Source organism: Globicephala melas, chromosome 3, assembly GCF_963455315.2.
Source record: "Globicephala melas chromosome 3, mGloMel1.2, whole genome shotgun sequence".
Lineage (NCBI taxonomy): Eukaryota > Metazoa > Chordata > Mammalia > Artiodactyla > Delphinidae > Globicephala > Globicephala melas.
Window position 1 is genome coordinate 64324769 of NC_083316.1, and position 22470 is coordinate 64347238.

A 22470-nucleotide genomic window follows, 5' to 3' on the forward strand; every position below is an offset into this window, starting at 1 on the left:
ACAATAGAGATTTACTACAGTCTTCTTTACGGTTTCAGCTATAAGACTCCTATCATTTACTCAATGTAGAACTTAATTCTCTTTATGCAGCTGAAGTCCTTCTCATGTTTTCATATTGATATCATTAAATAAAAGTCAAATTCTACATATGAAATATTTTACAAAGACAGAATTACTGGGAAAGGACATGCTAAATAGCATTTATTCTGAAAAACAGAACGTGTAAGGAAGAGTAAGTGCAGTATGTTTAAAATATAGGTACCTTGGTTATATGGGGGGGATACAGTACATTTATTTTCAGTATATGAGTAAATGTCCCAACAACATGTTTTTTTTTTTTCTGCTCAAATGCTTGCTGACTTTTCCCTATCTGAAAAGTGAAGAATAGTCTTCTCGAGATTTGCCTATCCTTAACATCCATTGTTTTTCATTTTGTCATGTATAGTAAGAACTATACATTCAGTATTAACAAAGAATAATCTCATATACTGAATAACCAGAAGAATAAAATATCTGTACTTTCATTTACATATATAATTAACTAATAATGTCTTTATCCAGTCACAAATAAAATTCCTGTTCTATGCAAACTTTAAAAATACAGAAATAAAAAAAGAAATCACTCATAATCCTATCAGCCAGAAATAAAGGATAAGTCCCTTACAGTCTTTTTGGTGTGTGTGTGTGTGTGTGTGTGTGTGCGTGCGTGCGTGCGTGCATGCGCATGTTGGGGGGGGTGTGGAGTGGAAGAACTGAGTTTGTACAGTGATATATGGTAAAGGTGACATACCACACAGGTTTGTGCCTTTTTTACATTTGGTAATAGATCATAAACATTCTGTCATATCAATAAATTTAATCCTGTAACATACCTTTTAATAGCTGCATACTATTTCACCATTTGGATATACTATAATTTATTTAACCACTCATTCATCTATTATTGGACAGATATCTTCGAGACTTTCAGTAGAATGGTCAGGTGCAGTGTGCTTTTAGAATGTCAAAATCAGCTTTAGAATATAAAATGGTCAACAGCATTCACTATGTTACCTCAATTCACACACCTGTTTATAGAGTTTCAGGAATGGTGAGAAATTCCAATTCTATAGGGTCAATAAATCAATAGTTTATTCTTGGTGTCACTCGTTAACAGTCTCTATATTTTTGGCTGTCTTGGTTTTCTTAGCATAGCATTGTATGAACACTGTGAATTTTTCAGATTAAACATTTTATCTATGAGAAGGATAAAGACCTCCAGTTTATGGATACTTCAACACCACCAACCTATTCTGACAGTTGAACCAATTCCGGTGTAATTTCTATATTTCATGTGTTCTCTCATAGATATTTATTCTTTGCAACATTGCAGATTTTTGTAATTTTACTTTGCTTTCATAATTTTAGATACTATTACCCTTTCTTGCATTTTTTGGGCATAGTGATTTGATACCATGCCCCAAATACCCAGTCCATAAATATATAAACAGTATAAGTAAGCCATTGTGGATTTAGTTCAGACCCATGAAAACCAAATCAGAAGTACTTAAAAATTATAGTCTAATCATTAGTAATTATAAATTCTGGAGAAGCTGTTTATTAAAGGATTGTCTTTTACATATTCAAAATGACTAGTCAACACCACTGAAGAAGTTAATAGCATACTTTTTATTTTCTTAGATACAATATACCAATAAAAGAAAATTTTATTAGTTTATGATCATTTAAAATAGACTAAATAAAAACTTTAACATTTGTTTTTATATACATCATTCCAATTAATCACAAAAATAGCTTTTCCAATTCTACTTTAATGACTACATAATGAAATTGAAGAAATGTTTTGTTGTTTGAAAAGGTCATGCTACTAAATAGTTAATAGTGTAAACATTGTTTTAGGAAATATTTAACAGTTTGCTCAAAATTCTTTAAAAAATAGTATAAATGTAAATTATTATAAATTTGAAAGACAGATGTTTGGATTAATGAAGCTTAACTATATATGGGGAGGGGGGCAAAAAAGGGCCACTCATAGAAGAGTACAATTATTTTAAAATATACTTAGGTAAAGACTGTTTAAAACTCTTGAGGAGAAAGAACCTGTATCATAACTCTTTATTACCTTTAACTTTTTAATTGCCTCTTTTAAAAATCCAAAGGTTGTTGTTCTTAAAAAATTTTTCAAACAACCTAGATTTACAATTCCACATTTCTACCACTAACCCATTCTTCCTAAAAGTGTCTTTCATTTTGTCAATTTCTTTAGGTGTGGAACTTAGTATCTTATACATAGCAGGCATTTCAACACTGTCAAATGGATGCAATTACAATAACTCTATGAGATTTTCATTATTCATATGCAATAAATGGAATCAGAAAAATTCTCACATGCTTGTACAAGAAATTCACATTTCCCTAATGGAGATTTTCACAAACCTCTTATATCTACAAAATACATAAAGCTATGAATGGTATGTCTGAAACACCATGAAGACTGCAATGAAAGATACAACTTTCTGTCCTTAGAAAAGGAAATTTAAAAGACTCAGGCACCTATAAGCAGATCTGACTGTCAATACATATAGGTTCACCCACAGAGAAAATAAAACTCCCATATGTTGAAACCCTTGGCATCCATGCACTTCTTTTTCCTATTTTCATGCCATGTTTCCCTGGCCCTATGTACCGAATGCATTTTCAGTCTGAAGGAGAAAACTCCTCCAGCTGCTAACGTGAGGACTTCTAGCCCTGTAACCATGAGATGACCCAGCACTGCTGCCTGCTTAGAGTTCTCCCCTGGGGGTGGATGTGGGTGCTGGCACTCTTTGCTGTGCATTAGAAGCAGAGAACACCAGCAATTGGGACACTTCAAGGACACTGCATAATTTCAATAAGAGTTAGGAGAGGAGAAGGAAAACTCCATTTCTATCAAATGTACTATCAAAGTAAGCACAGCTTTCTTGTTCCATTTTTTGGTCAGGAAGGAAGTGGAAATTTTTAAAAAATGAAAAAGATTTTATTGTGATAAAAATAATAAACCAGGGTTTACTTTAAATCTGGGAAAATGATGTATACAAAAACAAAGAAAGTGACAAAACAATCATCTTGACATTAATATTCCATATGCTTAAGCATTTAATTTCTTCTTGTGTTACTTATATATGTATATATATACACACACATGCACGTTGTCTCTATTCTAAACCTAAACTATAAGCTACCTGCAAGTAAAAATTGTGCTTTATTCTCTTTAGCAAATAAGTATTTATGTTATTGATAAACTATCTGAGGACGAAAGTCTGTGAAATCGCAGAGCTCTTGTAGATAAAGATAGTTGGATGATCTACTATTAACTATTAATAGATCTAACCCTTCTAGAAGCAGCTAATTATATGCTTGATATGCCACTATAATTGGGCAAAATTGGTATGTTACAGCCATGTTATTGTAACTATATAATATAAAAATAAGCTTAAGTATGTTCATAGAAAATTTTATTGCCATCCTTCACAGTATAATCTGCATTTACCAAAATTATATATATTTTGAAAGGTAGCTTCAAAGTATATGGTAGACTCCAAGGGTCAGCAAACTTTTTTCTGTTAAGATCTAGACAGTAAATATTTCAGGGTTGCAGGCCACCTATGGTCTCCATCATGATCACTCAAATCTGCTATTGCAGTGTAAAAGAAGCCATAGACAATACATAAATGAATGAATGTGGCAGCGTTCCAATAAAATTTTATTTACAAAAAGTCAGCCAAACTATGGGCTATAGTTTGCCAACCCTTAATGTAGGTTATACATCACTAGAAGTAGCATAAAATGGGATGCAGAATAATTTAACATTTTTATAGGAGAGAAATATGTGACATTTTCAAGATCTTTATTGACTCTTAAAAAAAAACACGCAACAAAAAACCACCAAACTTAAATAGCACACACAAATCTTACCTGGTTAGGTATCCTCAGTGGGGGCCTTGGACCTCCAGGGTACCGAGGTGACATAAAAGGCTATTGAAGTAAAACAAACAAATAAACAAAACAAAAAAACAATGTAAAATACAGATCTGAAAATAAACTGCTTTTAAGAATTTTTGAATTATACAAAACATAAATCAAATTTACTTATGTGGCTGATTTCAGTAGAATAAAAGCTTTTAACAAAAATTACCATCCTATTTTTTACTTTGTAGAATATCTGGAAAAATTCCAAAGAAATCATAAAAAAATCGAAGATGACTAAAGTAACTAGCAAAAAAAATTTTTAATGCTATCTAATTGGCAAAAAGTAAGACTAAGAAATTTAGGCAATTGAATCTTAGTAAAGACTTCAGGAAGAGGATCACTGGCTACATTATTATACAAACTGGATTCTGAATTACCCAATTCAGTTATCACTTTCCTCTAATAATTTTGACTGAATTACCCAATTCGGTTATAATTTTCCTCTAATAATTTTAAAGTTGCCAAATTTCTTCATCTTTTCTTTTGTAGTTCCATTTAAAATGGTAAAGAAATTTCTTTTCCAAGGGACATTTGTGGTTAGGAGAGCTTTGGCTTTCTTTCATTAAGGGTTTGTTATAATTCAAAATCGATTATACATTTTAAGATTGAAATTTCTTTGCATATTTTGAGCCTAGCAGACTATGAGGTGTGTACTTTTTTTAATAACCATTTTTTATTGAAGTATAATTAACAATGTTGCATTAGTTTCAGGTGTACAGCAAAGTGATTCCATTATATATATACATATACACACACAGACATATATATATATATATATATATAAAAATATAGACACATATATATATATTCTTTTTTTAAAAATTTTTATTGGAGTATAGTTGATTTACAATGTTGTGGTAGTTTCAGGTGCACAGCAAAGTGAATCTGTTATACATATACATATATCTACTCTTTTTTAAGATTCTTTTCCTATATAGCCCATTACAGCGTATTTAGTAGAGTCCCTGTGCTATACAGTAAGTCTGTATTAGTTATCTATTTTTTTTTACATCTTTATTGGAGTATAATTGCTTTACAATGGTGTGTTAGTTTCTGCTTTATAACAAAGTGAATCAGTTATATATATACATATGTTCTCATATCTCTTCTCTCTTGCGTCTCCCTCCCTCCCACTATTCTTTTTCATATTATTTTCCATTATAGGTTATTACAAAATATTGAATATAGTTCCCTGTGCTATATAGCAAGTCCTGGTTGTTTATCTATTTTATATATAGTAGTGTGTATATGTTATATTTTAAATTTATTTCCTCTTGTATGCCCTCCTCCAGAAGTCCAGAAGAAAAAAAATGGCCTTATATTAAAACTCAAGTCAATTTATCTTGTTAGATGAATCAGAGGCTGCTAAGATGTGCTGATTCTGTCAGTCCTGAAACTGTCTGAAAAATATGCTAAAAGTATCATTTAGTGATTGTCCAATGATGAGTGGAAGGAGAATATTTTTGATCACTCAGATTTGGGCACAATTTTTATTTTTAAGTTTATTCCTAAAATTATTCAAAATTCCATTTTTATAGAAAAATATAATTTTAATTATAATACATAATTACATGTAATATAAGCAAATTATCAACTCTAAAGGGTTGAATATTAAGTAAAATATTAAGAATGAATTAATATAAATTAAGAATCAATTTACCAAAGGCTTGGGCAAGCCAAATCTATAGTACTTTACATAATTAAATTCCACATTTATAATGAATTTTCTAAAAATATTTTTAGAAATTAGGCCTGCAGTTCTAGGGCTATTTTAAAAGCAGCAGCTGAAAAATAAAATTCTAGCAAATTTATGTGCTATAGACTTTTCTATAATATCTTTTGGAGGGTCTGACAAACCAACAAGAAGAACTTTAGAATTAAACAATTTGAGTTTTTACTTGCTGTGTTCTTATATGTTAACATATTCCTAGGAGATCATTTTAAATGGACAGAAACAGTAGATTATTCAGGTAATAGTGTCACCTTCAGCTGATAAAACTTAAGTGGATTTTCCAGTTTAAACATTTAAAAAATGTTTAGTTTTCACACATTTGATTAAAGTTGACTCTCATCATTTCTGAAGCTCTAAATTGGATTAATTAGTTAACTATACTGTCAACTGGGAAGCTCATCCCAAAACTCACACTCCCTCTGCTACTTTTCTAACCACCTAATTTCGTTTATGAAACTGTCTTATAAATTCTGGACTCACTTAAAAAATTTAATTAAATATCGTGTCATTGATTTTGGAATGGTTGCCTTTCTTTCACAAAGTGATGTTTTATGACATAGTCACTAAGCCCAAGTACAATATCAATTTAGTGTTTGAGACATGGAGACATAAAAATAGGTTACTGATAATTCCTGTCTATAATAAAATCACTTCAAAATGGAATACAAGGTAGAAAGTATTAAAACACTACTAAATACTGATAACCTTGAAATGTACCTTATTTGAAACAGGGCATTTGAGATTTGTATGTTCCTCTGAATGTAAAATAATGTAATAGTGTTAATATAAATGGACTATTTGAAAAGAGAAAATTTTTCTCTAATCAATGGCATTGTGAATAAATGTATTTTAACAGGACTGTTGTATTCTCCTATCTGACCATGAGGCCCCATCAAGGGACTACTAAGAGGGAGAGGCAGTGCATGTGGTAGTTGCGAACCTGTAGTCCCCTATGGAATAAGATTGCGAGAGAGAAAGAGTCTCTTTTTAATTTATTTCCTCTTGTTTGCCCTCCTCCAGAAGTTCAAAAATTTTTTTAGCCAAAAAAAAAGGAAGAAAACCACTTCTATTTATCAATCTATAGCTATACAATTAAAGCAAAAAATAACAAAAATCTAGTTAGTTTAGATAAAAAACGACTACTTTTCCCTAAAATATAAACATTATTATGGTTAAAGCATTTTAATATCAAATTAGTGCTGTTATAAGCTCTTAATATTCAGATTGATTCTTAAGATATCTGGTTAACCACCTAGGTCCTCAGCTGCCTACTTGTTGAGGTATAGCCACAGCAACAGAACCCAAAAGAGTTTTCATGTTAGCAAATGAGAATATTCTACTAATATTCTGTATTTCACTATTCAGAAGTCAATTTGCTTTCAAATATAATTTAAGGTATTACAACAAGTTTAAATTCTTTTATGGTAAAATGCTAATCTAAGAGATTACATACTGATATTATAAAGTATACTTACTGATATTATAAAGTACATCTATCGACAGACCTTCAGTACTCTCTGCGTTGATAACCTGGGAAGAACAGGTTCCTCAAAAGAGCCCTTAGCTATGAAAGTATACTTACTCATAATACTTGGGGAAAATTTTTTTAATAGTTTGGGCATCAAAATATGTGCTTGAGGGTGTCAGAATGATGAATCAATATTTTAAATGGAAAAAGCCTTCCCCTTGAAAAATGGGCTAAAAAGTTATTTATAATGTGTGTGGACAAAACATTTGACTGGGAGTCAAAGGCCTGGATTCTAGTTTTTGCACCACCACTAATTAGCAGAGGGACCCTAAATTAAAAGCCTTTAGGGCTTTAGTTTTCCCAACCTTAAAATGAGAGAGTTGGACAAGATGATCTCAGCAGTCTCTTGGGAAATAATAATTTAAAACCCCCATGATACTGAATGTCAATATTATGACATGGTATGAGTGTGTTTCGTGTTTGGTAATTGCAATCATTGTTGGTTTTGTTGTGGTCATCCATTTACAATGCTTGGTGTCAGTTTATTTACCTCTTGTAAAAATAAAATACACTGTGTGTGTGAAAAAAATAAAAAAACAAAAACAAAAACAAAAAAAATATTAATGCTAGTAGAATAGGTAGTTTAACTCTACAATTTCCAGTTACTTGGAATATTTTTACTTCTTTTTAATATTTCATAAAAGGCCATTTAAAATATAGTTTATACTAATTTGTATTATTTCCTAATTTTGAATCTGCATCCACATAGTGGTCAATTGGTATAATAAAGAATAATACTTGATTCTTTAAAAAAAAAAAAAAAACCATGATTCCATGTTAATTATTTCCAGCATTACCCTTAAGTATAAAGATTAGCATACTGTAAATAGCTATAAATATTTGAAGTGTGTGTGGGTGATATCAGTCTATGTTCCTAAGGCACAAGCTATCTTTATCAAGGAGCTAGAGAAGCTTATTCCCATGCTTTCCAGAAAAAAAGAAAAACTTAGGTAAAGAAAAAAAATACTCCAACAATGATGCCCTTTGTTCAGATCAAAGGCCAATAGAATAAAAAAGCTGCACTTACTGATTAAAAGGCATGCTAGAGATTTGTTCATTCAACAAATATTTATTAGGCACCCACAAAGGCACTGTTCTAGATGGTGGGACATATCAGTGAACAAAGCAGATGAAGATCACTGCCCTCTGCTTAGGATTTTTCAAGGTTCACAGTCTTGTAATTAATAGGAGAAACAATGTTCTGGAAAAACTATTTTCTACAGTCCACTAATCTGGAAGAAATAAAATATTCTCTTCACCAAATGGCAAATATCAATGAAAACCCAAAGAAAATAATATTTCAACCTGGTGCCTTCCCTCAGAAGTCATATTACATCATCCCTACTTGACAGAACATGTAGTGCTATGAATGACTAAAAATCAAGGCTAGGCTTTTAAAAAAGTTTTCCAAATTAGGCAAAACTCATGGACAAAGGTTCTTTATAATACACAAGATAAACTGAGTAGCACAGTTAGTACCCTGACATATGGAAATACATTTATAGGCATAAATTCTCATTTCTACATGTTTCAGTTATCTACTTAGAATGAATGGGATAAACCAAAGTGCAAGCAATAAAAACGTATACAAAGACAGAAAATCAATAAATATTTGATGACTAAATGAAAGGAAAAAAACTCTAATAGAAATATAAACTAAATGTCCAGCCCATTTCCTCCAAGTAGTCTTTTAGAGAAAAAAATCACACTCATTTAGAATCATAATTTATTTCAGAATGAACATCATTCAGTCTTAAAGGATTATTATTTTCCATTATATCAAGAATTATTCATGAAATATTAAACTTCTGCTTTCCTAAAAGAGAGATTTTCCTTTATTCTTTGCCATTTCTGCTAGTGGAAAGTAGTAGTCTCCCTCTTCTTATTTCATCTTCATAAACTGTTAGTGCTTTATCTCAATTCTCTAAGATTTAGAAGGAAGAAGTTCTTTCTCATCTTTCCTTCTCTGAAGATCCCAGACCCCACCAATGGAATTATTTTATAAATAATTTACCCATTCTGAAATTACAGGTGATAACAACCATTTAAAGCCCTAACTTCTTTTCACATATATATATGATCAAACTGTACATCTTAAATGACACATTGCTCAAATGTTAACTTTACTAATATTTTCTAACATTTTAATAGTTTCCAGAAAGCATAAATACGATTTATCAATACCACAATTTTTCTTGAGATAACTCAGTATTCTCCTTTCTATGCCAAGTAAACATCTACTAATCCTCCAGGGGCCGGAATGTCACTTCCTCTTTAAGGAGTCTCTATAGGCTCCTTTCCCTCCATTTCCTGAGCACACTATTCTCATAGAGGATTCAGCACACTGCAGCGTAATGTGTGCCTTGATATGAAGGGAACCCACTTCAGAGGAAAGGACATGAAACCAGATCAGAACAAGTACCTTAATGTTATGGTAATCAATCCATAAAATAAAACTGATATTTCTAAGAATCCTTAAAATTGATGGCAGCAGTGTATAAATCACCCTATATCTTATTTTAAAGATTTCAACATGGCTTTAGAAACTCTTTATATCTTGGTCTTTAAGAGCAGGTTGATAATAAAGAAAATTTAAAATCACTAAAAAGTAAAATCTTCTTTAAAATGCCAATTTTATACTTAAGTATTTTCTATATACTACATTTTATTTTATTTAGGACAAATTTAGAACAAATCGATGAAAAGAATAATACTAAGTTCTTTAGAATGAACAAATGTAACATTTAGGACAGTTTACATTCTGAAAATTTAGAAGTCTGAGATATGTTCTACAATTTAAAGTAACTGAACTTTTTCGAGTACAAAACTGTTCCTGTGAAATTTGCTTCTATTTTTGAAAAAACAGTAGTTTTTAAATGACATAGAAATACACAATTACCAAGTTTGAGAAAACATGAACTTACAAAACAGTCTAAAAAAGAAATACACACTTAAAAAAATGACTTCACAAAACTACTCAAGTGAAGTTTTTACAAGTTCTGTATTGTACAATTATAATAAAATCTGACTTATAGAATTTTATTCCAATATACCTTTTTGACACATTTTACAGCAAAAAGTTTGTAGAGTTAACTAGGTCAACCTCCTTATTTTATGTAAAAGAAAACCAAAGACCAAATTCCTTAACTGCCACTTTAGTTTTCTTAGAGCTATATAACATCCGACTATAGTAATACCTTTATAGAATAAAGGCAGGTACACATACTTCATTCTTATGACTAACTGACCATAAATAAATTGCCTGACTTGGCATTTCCTCCTAGGCACCCCCAGCAACCTTGCAACCATTCACTTAATGTAGAATTCTTTACCTTTGTTACCACGCAACCATGAAAAGCTGAAAAGACAGTGGTATTTCAGGTAATCAAGTTAATTTGCACATAAAACACTAATTAGCATGTGCTCTTGATTCACCAGATGAAAAGAAATTCAACAACTGAAATATAAAATAAATTTAGTAAGCTCTATCTCTCTCTTCTTGAATATTTTTGGTAGAGTTTTGATAATATATGTTGTCTTTAGTTCATTTATTTTTGTTTTTAAGTCAAATACTGGAAGGGAATAGAAGATGGGTTAGGAATGGTGGTACATGGATGTGGTATTATTAGAAGAGTATTATGATTGTAATCAAGCTGTTCATTATAATGTGACAACTTGTAATGAGGTTCTGGAGGAAGGGAAGGAAGCAGTTAGCACATTCTAAGAGAGAATGTACAGAGTCGCATTCAATAAATACTTGGCTGTTTCCATAGCTGGGTCATTGATTGAGTGAGTGAACAACATTGATGGAAGACTCTATAAACCAGCAAAAGGTGTAATAAAGTTTGGTTCTCTTGTATAAAATCTCACCTGGCCAATTTATATGTCTTGTTAAAAATAGGTAGCATCTATTGATATTGCAAAGGGTAAGGCACAGTTCTGGCATAGTGTATCTGGTTGTCTAATGAGAAAATGCTTATATGTATAGAGGGGAAAATTCAGCTTGCTTATATAGGATAAATTATGTCTTCTAGAGCAGCAGTCTCCAACCTTTTTGGCAGCAGGGACCAGTTTCATGGAAGACAATTTTTCCAAGGACCAGGGGGTGGGGGGAGTTGGGGGGGTAGAAGGATGGTTTTGGGATGATTCAAGGGCATTACATTTACTATGCACTTTATTTCTATTATTATTACATTGTAATATATAATGAAGTAATTATACAAGTCACCATAATGCAGAATCAGTGGGAGCCCTGAGCTTGTTTTCACTTGCCACTCACTGATGAGGTTTTGATATGAGTCTGCAAGCAACTGATTTATTATGGTCTCTGTGCAGTCAAACCTCTCTGCTAATGATAATCTGTATTTGCAGCCGCTCCCCAGTGCCAGCATCACTGCCTCAGTTCCACCTCAGATCATCAGGCATTAGATTCTCACAAGGAGCGTGCAACCTAGATCCCTCGCATGCACAGTTCACAGTAGGGTTCACACTCCTATGAGAATCTAATGCCACTGCTGACCTGACAGGGGGCGGAGCTCAGGCGGTAATGAGAGAGATGGGGAGCGGATGTAAATACAGATGAAGCTTCCTTTGCTCACCCCTGGCTCACCTCCTGCTGTGCGGCCCGGTTCCCTGGGGGTTGGTGACCCCTGTTCTAGAGGACCTAATAAAAGTAGGTAAAGAACAAAGTGTTGGAGATCCCAAGATGATACGGAGTTATAATTACAATATCTACATCAACAACATATGAGAGAATTTATGATTTAGATGACTAAGAAGGTCTTGTACTCTCTCCTACTGCTTTCAGGTTTCTCTATTTCTGGGGCGTCAGGGTTGAAAATAGTGATTCTTAGGCAGTTTTACAAAGTTACAGTATTTAATAACCACTTTTTGGTATAGAAGGATGTCAGGTTAATTTATGTATGACTTGGAGAAAAAAAAAGTATGATAACTTCCCAATTTTTTTCTAAAGCAGAGGCCAGCCATGAGAACTGCCAGTAATTCAATATAGCAGGGCATTTCAACTGTTTGTCTAATATAGTGCCAGGTGTACACATGAGACCCTGGTCTTCTTAGATTTAAATACATTCAAAGAGCCATAATCCTCAGGTCTCAGAAACATGTTCTAGCTTACATATTTTCTTTCCATTAAGAGGCTCAGCATTTGAGTAACATCATATTGTCTTTACCACATAACCATCTTTAGTCTAAAAATCTGTAAGAAAAAGTGGTTATTTGCTAAAAAGTAATTTACTTCCATCAACATTTAGGCAAAAACACAAGATACAAAGTGATACATAGCTAGGAAAAATATCGGTTATCTTCAGTAATTATATTAATTACATAAAGATCAAATATCTACGTTTCTTGATCCTGTGCAGATATGACTTTAGACAGATATAATCTTTCTTCTGATATTTTTCACATACTGTTTTAGGCAGACACAGGGAATAATACACAATTCTGTGTCATAAAAATTATGACAGAATCTTTCAAGGGAAAAACTTCTCTTGAACATAATTTTTTTAAATGATAAATATGGAAGATTATAATTATAGTCTTGTAAAGGTAATAAAAATATGTTCACTATGAGATTTTACCCCAAGCATAAACATTCTCTTAAAAATTAAACATTACTTTTTATTCATTCTGGGTCCAGTTTTTTAGTTAGTCCAGTTCTCTTTACATGATTCTCCTACATAGATTTCTATTCTCTATTTTGCTATTCAAAATCTCACTTAGAAGTAAATCTTTTTTTCCTTAATTGTGATAAGAGTTGAAGTCATATGGCTATCAATAATATATAATATTGACAGTATTATTTTGAAAAAAGCATCACAAAAAGTGTTGTGACTTGTACATTAATTTCTGCCATCGTTCATACAGTAGGACTGTTCACATGTTTTTATTTTTATAATTCCATGAGATGCTTCATAAGTTTTCTATAGAAAAGTAATGAAGCATAAATTATACATCAAATGAATTTCGTTAAAATTACTTTACAATTCATATATCTTAATTTGTTCAGTTTCTTTTCTGTTTTTCAGGAAAATCTCCATCAGACATTACTGACACCCCAGTGGATAAGACACTCTTGATTAACACATTTTAATTCCAACTAGTATTAAACTAATTTAGCTCACAAAATGACATACTTGTGCTAGCAATTCTGCTGATAAGCATAAATATGTAGTTTATCTTCCATACATCTTAGATATTCTATCATCAACAACACTTAATTAAAATAACGCATATCAAATATCTGTAAAGTATGAACAGATCAGGTTTCCTAGATGTTGTTTTGGCAAGGCTAATCCAATTCAGCACAGAGTTATAAGCAGGTTGATTCTTCTGATATGGATTTAGTCTAAGCATTAAAATTGCTCATTTCTATTATGGGCCTTTTCAAAAAGATGAGACTATTTCTCAAGCCTTCATTACCATGTATCAGATACTGGCTCGTGGCAATGGACTTGTGGATTGTGAATGGGGACTATGCTGCCTTCTGGTCTAATCAACTACAGAAGTTTGAAAAACATTCTATAAAAAACTTTAATGATTTGTTTTAGATCAATTTATATTCACAAATACACACAGACCCTTTTATTTTTTTTTTGGTGTCTGTGGGACAAGTAGCTGGCGTCCTGCGTAAGCTGAATCTCGCTCTGTGCTGCCTCCCATCACTGACTAAAGTCACAAGGGCAGATCAACCCTCATTGGTAGTATATTAAAAAAAACACTATGGGTATGAAAATCAATATGTGAGGTTTATAATTGAGGAAAAGTATTGGGCTAACTCGATAAAAAAAGAAGCAAAAACAATAATTTTTTAAAACTACTCTTAATTTTTCATTGAAGAATGCAAAAACATTCCCCTCTTCCCCAACCTTTTCCCTATTTTATATTCATGCTTCCACATAAACTTGTTCTAGATGAGAGGGTGGGAGACAAGCACTTTAATTTACCTAAATGTACCATTAGGTTAAAAAAAAAAAAAAGCTACTTTGTTCTGGTACCCTTCTGGTATCTTAATATGCTAGGTAAGTTTCTACTGATAAAGCAGTAGTCTTTTCAAATTCATAAGCAGCGATAACGTTTGTTAAAGAAACCTGCCTATGGGCTTGGTCTCTGATACAAGTGGCAGATTATATATATTTTTACTTTCTTTAAAATGAAATGTTACACTTCATATTCACTTGGTTACTTACCTGCAAACATGAAGTCTAAAGTTACTCAACTCAAGTCTGAACTGTATAATCTTTTCTACTCAACAGATTTTAACGGAAATTATTAATGCCCCAAAAGTCTGTTTTGAAACTACAGCTTACTAATTTGCCTAATGCTAAAAAGTATGAAAATAAGCAAGATGAGAGAATTCAAATTGCACAAAGTGATTTCTCCATCTCCAATTAAGATGCATTTTGAACCACGTGTCTTAAATAGATACAGAATAAATGTACAGAATAAAACTAAGACAAATTTGAGTGGAGAAAATATTACTGATGTCAAAGGTATTTGCAATGTCAGATTATTTATAGAATATAAAAATGACAGAAAACAAGTAGTAGTCACATTTGCAGGCACTCTTAGTAAGTAACTCTATTTTACTCTTTCTTGATAAGCATCCTACTGTGTACAAAGAATATCCGATTACTCTATTCCTTGGCATTATGTCTTATACCTGATTGTTGGGTATAATAGATGGCACCTGGCAATTGCCTATACTCTCTGTCCACAAGTGCCAGCAGAGCAGTTTTCTTTGTCCCTCGGCAGGAATGAACAGTTTATAATAGCCAACACTTCACTCCCAGCAGCATTTCTTTGACCTCCCCAGCTTCTCTCTCCAGCTACTGCCTCATCTTCACTTTCCCTTTACAGCAAAACTCTTTGAAACTCTGAAAGAGTTGGACACACTCGTTGTCTGCAATTTCTCTCTTCCTACTTTATCATGAATTTACTTTTATGCGGCTGTCACCCCCATCACTCCACCTGGCCTTATCAAAGTCATCAGTGACCACCTCGTTAGGTCCAGTGGTCAGTTGTCAGTCCTCAACTAATTTGAACTATCAGCAGCATTTGACACAGCTATCATTCCTCACTTCCCTGCATTTTTCTTCTTGGCTTCCAGGCTCCCACATTGCCTCGTTTTCTTCCAAACTCATGTGCTCCTTCTTCCCATTCTTCTTGCTGGTTCCTCCTCATCTTCCTGCCTTCTTAAAAACAGAACCCTGGGATCCTTGAGCTTCTTGTCTCTCTCTCTACTCATTACCTGCGTGATGTCATCCAGGCTCACAGCTTTCAATATTATCTGTATGCTAACAACTCCCAAATGCGTCTAGTCCAAGCCTCAAGCATAAAACTCCAGATCTGATACCGTGCTCCCTACTCGACATCTCGTGAATATCTAATAGCCATCTTAATCTTAACAAGTTTAAACTTAAGCTTCTGATTGTCCCCTCATACCTCCTCTTGCAGTTTTACCTATATAACACGGGTAAATGTCAGCTCCGTTCTTTCAGCTGAACAGGCCAAAAGACTTGCGGTCACCCTTGATTTGTCTTTTCCTCTCACAACACATATCCAGACCATCGCCAAAATCTGTTGGCTCTAACTTCAAAATATATCTAGAATCCAGTCACTTCTCACCACTGTTACCAGCCTTGTTTGAGCCATAATATTCTCTTGTAAACATTTGCAGTGACATCCAAATTGGTCTCCCTGCTTCCACATTTCCCTCTTATAGATGAATCTCAACATAACAGCCAGAAAGACCCTGCTAAAACCCTCCACTCAGAACAAAACCCCAAATCCCTACAATGACTTACAAAATTCTACTTGATGTGGCTTTCTCCTGCCTACGACTTCATATCTAATTGCTCTCCCCAGCCGACACTCCACTATAGTTACTCAGGCATTCTCTTTGTCCCTGGAAAAAGCTGGTCATGCATTGAACTCAAGGGCTTTATACTTGCTTGTCCCTCAGCCTAGAACACTTCCTTCAGACACCAGATGCTTGTTCCCTCACTTCCTTCAAGTCTTTACTTAAATGGCATCTTCCTGATGAGTCCTTCTGTGGCCACCCCATCCAGAACTTCCTCAACACTGCCTATTTTCCTTTTCTGCTTCATCTTTCTCTCTAGTCCTTATCACAATCTAACATATCATATATTTTAAAATAATTATTTATTTTGTTTCCTGACTGTCTCCCATAGTGGACTCTACGTTGGATGTGGGTAAGGATTTCTCTTTAGCTTGTTTACTGTAGTAACTCTAGCACAGGGTGGTGGGAGGGGGCCATAAATATTTGTTGCTGAATGTCATCAGCAGTTTGAGCCAGTGGTTCTCAAATTTTAGCTTGTAAGACTCATCTGTTAAAAATAAAAAACAAGCAACAAAAACCAAAGGATTTCCAGTGCCATTACCCCACCACCAAGAATCCTGATATACTGGGAGGCAGATGACCCCCGGGACTCTTGACAATAGTACAAGAATACGCTTGGAGAAACACTGTTCTTGGTCTTTACCCTTTGGATTTCTTACAGGCCATCTAGTGGTGACCATCTTCATAAAGAATAGGAGTGGGTAAATTATCATGGCTAAATGTGCTCCACCACTTGTTTTTGTAAATAATGTTTTACTGGAATAGCCATGCTCTTTAGTGCACACAGTGTCTATGGCTGCCTTTATACTACAACAACAGAGTTGAGTAGCGTGACCTCAAAGCCTTCAAATCCTAAAATATTTACTATCTGGCTTTTTACAGAAAAAGTCTGTTGACCTCTGATATAGATAGAAGATAAATTATTCCAGAACACGACCTAGTGATAAGCTATTTTTTATTTTTTTAATATATATATATATATATATATATATTTTTTTTTTTATGGTGTTTTCTTTTTCTTTTTGGCTGCACGGCATGGCATGCGGGATCTCAGTTCCCCTACCAGGGATTGAACCCGTGCTTAACCACTGGACCACCAAGGAAGTCTGATAAGCTATTTTTCAAAAAGCTGAAGGCATCCTTATGTATACTTAAGGCAAATCTATCCGACCTATATAGGAAATTTGCAATATATTTACTATTTGATTTATATTTAATAATCCATTCCTTACCTCTAATTCCCCAAAGAATGGTGCCCGTTTTTGTTTCTGTAACCAACGTTAAACAAAAAACTAAGATTGTGTTATAAATTGCCTTTGGATATTTGCTATACATTTTTTTGTTTCCCAAGGACCTATAATAAAAATAGAGGCATTCTGGGAAGAATTTTCAAAAATAAGATATTGGTCTAGGATGGCCAAATTAACTTTTTCATAAATACCCATTTTGATAAATAAACATCAAAAGTAAGGTTTCTAATAGGAAACTATTTCATTCCCTTCTAACTGAAAAACCCAAGTAAAGAGTCTAAACCCCTGACACCCTCTTCTTTGCTTGTTGTCCATCTAGTCACCGCTATAGGGTCTTCAGTTGTTTGAAACTGCGATTTAAAAAAAAAAACTTACTTAGTTACTCAAGCTGAGCAGTTTTAATTTGTTCTAATAGTTGAAGCCAGAAAAACTATTACCACAACTGCAGGAAAGCATTATCAAAGCCAGTAGCTGTCAGGCACCTTTATTTTTTTAGGTTGCTTTTATCTTTATACTAGAGAAAGACTTGTTCTGTTCTCAATATTCAGAATCTTTGTTCTTTAAAGATTCAAAATTACATTTTTAAGAAAATTAAACTTCAGTTTTATTTATTGAACTTTGACAAATAAGCAACCTTTCCCACCTCTACTCTCCAAATCCTGGTGTATTTAATTCTGAGAAATACTATTTTTAATGTGTGAATTTTAAACTATATATATTAATAATGTTAAATGTTATAGTTCAGTAAGTCAATTCAACTTGAGATATTCAGTATTCCACTTATTCAAATTAAGAAATGATGTACTTACTAATCTTTTGGTTTGTTATCTGAGGTCAAAGATGGTATCTACAACTTCTGGGGAGAAGAAAAGGGAGTTTCTCCTGGCTTAGAGTATTTCCTAATACTAACTTCTGAAACAGACATGATCAGGAGGGATAAGAGGAAAGGCATACCATTGGGAGAGAAGACAATTTAAAGATTAATAATAGAAGGAAACTGAGAAGGAATGGAGACTATTTAACTACTATATCTATAAATAATAGGGTAAAACAGGTGCTACTGATAATAAAAGGTTGTTTTGTGAAAGTCTGAATAGGAAGAGGAGTATGCTTAGTTATGAAGGTATCTTCAAAATGTAGGACTTATGTCCAAAAATAAATCAAATAAATATCTACCTCCAGAAACATTTAACCAGGGCTTGTAAAAACATTTCTTCTTGTCTTTTTCCTTTTCAGTTTCAAGTGTTAGATTAAATAATTGTTTTTCTCCTTTTTGATTCTCTTTCTTTTAAAATATCAAGAATATTATATTACCCTGAGCTTTGTTTTTGTCTTTGGTGCTTTATGAACGTCATTTATATTGAGTTTTTCTAGTCAATAAGTGTACCATGGAGAAAAGGGGAGATTTCTTTGTATTTTTGTTGTTGTTGTTGTTGTTATTACATTATTACTATGTCAAAGCATTAGGTCAGCTTGCTACAGTGCAGTCTTGCTAAAAATAGAACCTTTGGAAAATATACCCAAACAAGTAGAGACATCGGCAAACCACCACTAGATGGCAAAACCGCTTTACCATTGCTAACATTCTGCCTGTAGAAAGAATGTGACTTAGGAAACTGCTGCAACATATTTCCCACCATATCAGAGTTTTGATCAATTTGGATTTTAAAATATGGATGGCCACTCTAGTCTGAAACTAAATTACTTGGTATACTTTATCTTCAACAAGTATTTATAATCTTATTCATGTCAAAGCCTTACATTTACAATCCATCATCAATGTATTATTAGTTTTCAACAGTTCTCAGTAAAGAAGACAGATCCAGTGACTAAGAATACAGCAAATGTATTAAGATAAAAATCAAAACACAATATAATACATGGTAAAAATGAACAAAAGGCTATACAGAATTCAAAATTAAATATTTACAAGTATATCCCACATTAGTTATATATACAAAGATATCTACATTAGACCTATTAAAAAGATTACATTGTGTTTTTATATAAAAGTTATAGATGTGTTTGATTAGAGTGATAAAAACAAGATATGGTTTTCTTAGAAGTTTTCTTGTGGTAAAAGAGCAGAAAGAAGGAAAAAATAAAGTATTTTTTCACTCCCCTCAGATTTTTTTGGTTGAAATAAGAAATGCCCATTTCTTTAACATAGTTTAAGTTATATTAAATTCACAAGAGAAGATTTCTTACTACTCAAATCTAGAAAATTATAAAGCAACAGAGTTAATAGTCTATTTTTTAAAAAAGTACAAATGAATGAGAACTTTGTTTTATAAGTGCATTTTACTAAACTATTTTGATTATTATACATAAGTGTGAAGAAAATCTAATTGGTTCAAGGATTAATGCTGCCTATTCGATAAAACTACAGGAATCAATTTTTGCCTGACTTTTAGTAAGAATGCTATGAGAATGAATATACAGCAGGTTGATGCTTTTAATGCATAATTCAAATTTCTTAGCATACAGTGAAACTTCTCAATAATACTCTAGCATAGGGACAGGAGAGTCAGAGTATAGACTTAGTTCTGAGGACCTATTAGGTGTATTCACACCACACCACAGTCCTGTATTTTCTTCCACCAAAACTGCCAAACTCTAGTTAGATCAAAGCCCACTTCTACTATCTTCCCACTGACCCCAGTAGCAACACTCCTCAATTTAAGAAAGTTGCTCTAAAGTCATTCACCAGTTCCATGGTAGGTCACTGTGAGAATTTAGAGCGTTTCTTATACAAATTACTCCTTTGATAAAAGACTCCAAGTAAATAAATGTGTCTTACTTCAAATGGCTTTATTTTACTAAACGGACACCTCCTTTTGCATGTCCAACTATTCCCCTTGATTTTACTTAATTTGATCTCCTACTCAACAACAGAAGCACTCCCATTTCAATTAAAAAAGGTCAAGGTTTAAGTCTGAACCATGCTGATATCTGTCACAAATAGATGTGACGGATATCAACATGGTTGATAGATGCTAATCTAGAGACCGTCTTCCAGGATGGACTTATTAAATGTATGGGGTATTAATCGTAACTATTTATTTTGGAGTTTGAGTTAATTGCTATTATTCAAATGCAGTTGTTATGAATTCACAAATTTAGAGTTTGTAATAATTCCACTTGGTAATATATGTAAGTCTATACTTATAATGGAAAAGAGGGGGCTTGTTCTGCAGTGTAAACAGGGATAAAACGAGAATGTTTGTCTATTTAGGAGAATGTTTTCAATGTACTTCTTATGGTAGGATCACACAGTGAGTAGAGCTCAGAACTGTTGAAGCTTTATGTGTTAATTAAAATTCTTCTTGCTTTACTTTCCTTTATTCATTAAATTCTAATAGGCTCAGTCTTTTCCTGGTCTAGTCCCATCCAGCCATCCCCAAATAAGAACGGGGATTCAAAACTATTTTCATACTCTGGATAATTCTTGGACATCACTATCTCTATGGAACTGGATTAGAAACTTGCATTTGGACTTGAATTATGATTGTCATGGTGCTATTTCTATTTATAGAAGGTAGCTGCTCTTCATTAATAACAAGCATTGTGGTCAGAATCATGATGAAGGATAGGAAACCGATATTGATATTTAGGAAACATTTGAGTACCCTGATCTCATTATGACAGGTACCAAAGGTAACATACTATTTCTTTTTCAAAAGTTTGATGACTTGAGCTTTCCAATATTTCTGAGAGGCATTTCTAGGGAGACTGGCCATACTTAAGCCTACTGAATAGGGGAAACAAGTATTTAAAAGATTAGCTGGAATGGTCACCCTGGATAAAAAGGAATGACATTTAATCATGCTCAAACGTATCTAAAACTTTTTCTACCCGCTATCTTTCCTAACTTAGATTAAGACATGAAAATTTTCCAGGGGCCTTAAGTAGGAACCTCAGAGTCATGCTTGATTCCTCCAACTCTTTCCCTTCTACCCCTAACTTGGTTAATCAACTAAGGCCTATCAAACATACTAGGCATAGCTTCTTCCTCCCCAGTCCTGCTGCCACTGTTCTTAAGTAGGTCCACAGAGTCTCTTTCTTGAGCTACTGTCACAGCCAACCAGATGACAGTCTGCACCAGTCTCTTTAATGGGTTCTGTTGTTTTTGCTCTTCTTTCAAGGGTCAGTGTTTTTCGAGTCCAGGTGTATACCCCTTTACTCTCTCATTCTGTACTTTCCCCCTGGACAATCGATCTACGCCTGTGGATTCAGGTCCTTGATATGATGACAATCCTGCAGTTTTTATCTCTAGCCTAGATCACTGTCTTAGGCTTCAAACCTGTATGTTCATCAGCCTAAGGGATATCTCTAATTGGAGGTCCCACAGGCACCTCTTCATCTGTCCTACCTCAAACCTACTCCTCATTTTGTGGTCCCTGTCATCAAATCTCACCTAGATTACTGTAATAGCCTCCTAAATAGTCTCCCTACTTTCAAACCTGTCCCTCTGCAATCCACGCTAGACCCTATAACTGGAGTGATTTTTCTATAAACGCAAATATGAACATGCCTCTTTCCTGCTTAAAGTCCTTCAATAGCTTATTACTGCCCTTAAGATCAAGTTCAAACTCAACTAACCTACAAGGCTCCTCAAGGTTACTCTGGAGCCTCATCACCAGCCATTCTCCCTTTAGCTAATTAAGCTCTGATTTTGGGGAATTATTTGGTCTCTCTCCTTTCTTGTCTGGGTCTTCATAAATTTTTTTCCCTCTTCCTGGAATATTCTTTCCATATCTCTCTGCTTCCTTTGCCTAATTCATCTTTAGATGCCAATTTGGATTTTATTTACTTCCCCCCCCACAACTTTCTGGTTATTAGCAAAGTCTCAATTGGAATTCATGCCTGTTATTTTCTCTTTTTATTTTTTTTTAAATTTATTTTATTTATTTATTTTTGGCTGCATTGGATCTTCGCTGCTGTGCACGGGCTTTCTGTAGTTGCAGCGAGCCAGGGTTACTCTTCCTTGCATTGCGCGGGATTCTCATTGCAGTGGCTTCTCTTGTTGAGGAGCACAGGCTCTAGGTGCGCAGGCTCAGCAGTTGTGGCA

The 22470-nt window shown here is 33.5% G+C and overlaps 1 protein-coding gene across 6 annotated transcripts in view; it reads right to left on the reverse strand.

The window, feature by feature from the left end:
• The window catches only part of SSBP2 (single stranded DNA binding protein 2), a 302155-nt gene that overhangs the window by 70069 nt on the left and 209616 nt on the right, over positions 1 to 22470 (reverse strand). For all 6 annotated transcript variants that reach the window (XM_070045161.1, XM_060295971.2, XM_060295972.2 and 3 more), the window contains one exon: positions 3955 to 4014. In XM_070045161.1, the coding sequence (XP_069901262.1) occupies positions 3955 to 4014 (60 nt within the window). The remainder of the gene's footprint in view (positions 1 to 3954; positions 4015 to 22470) is intronic.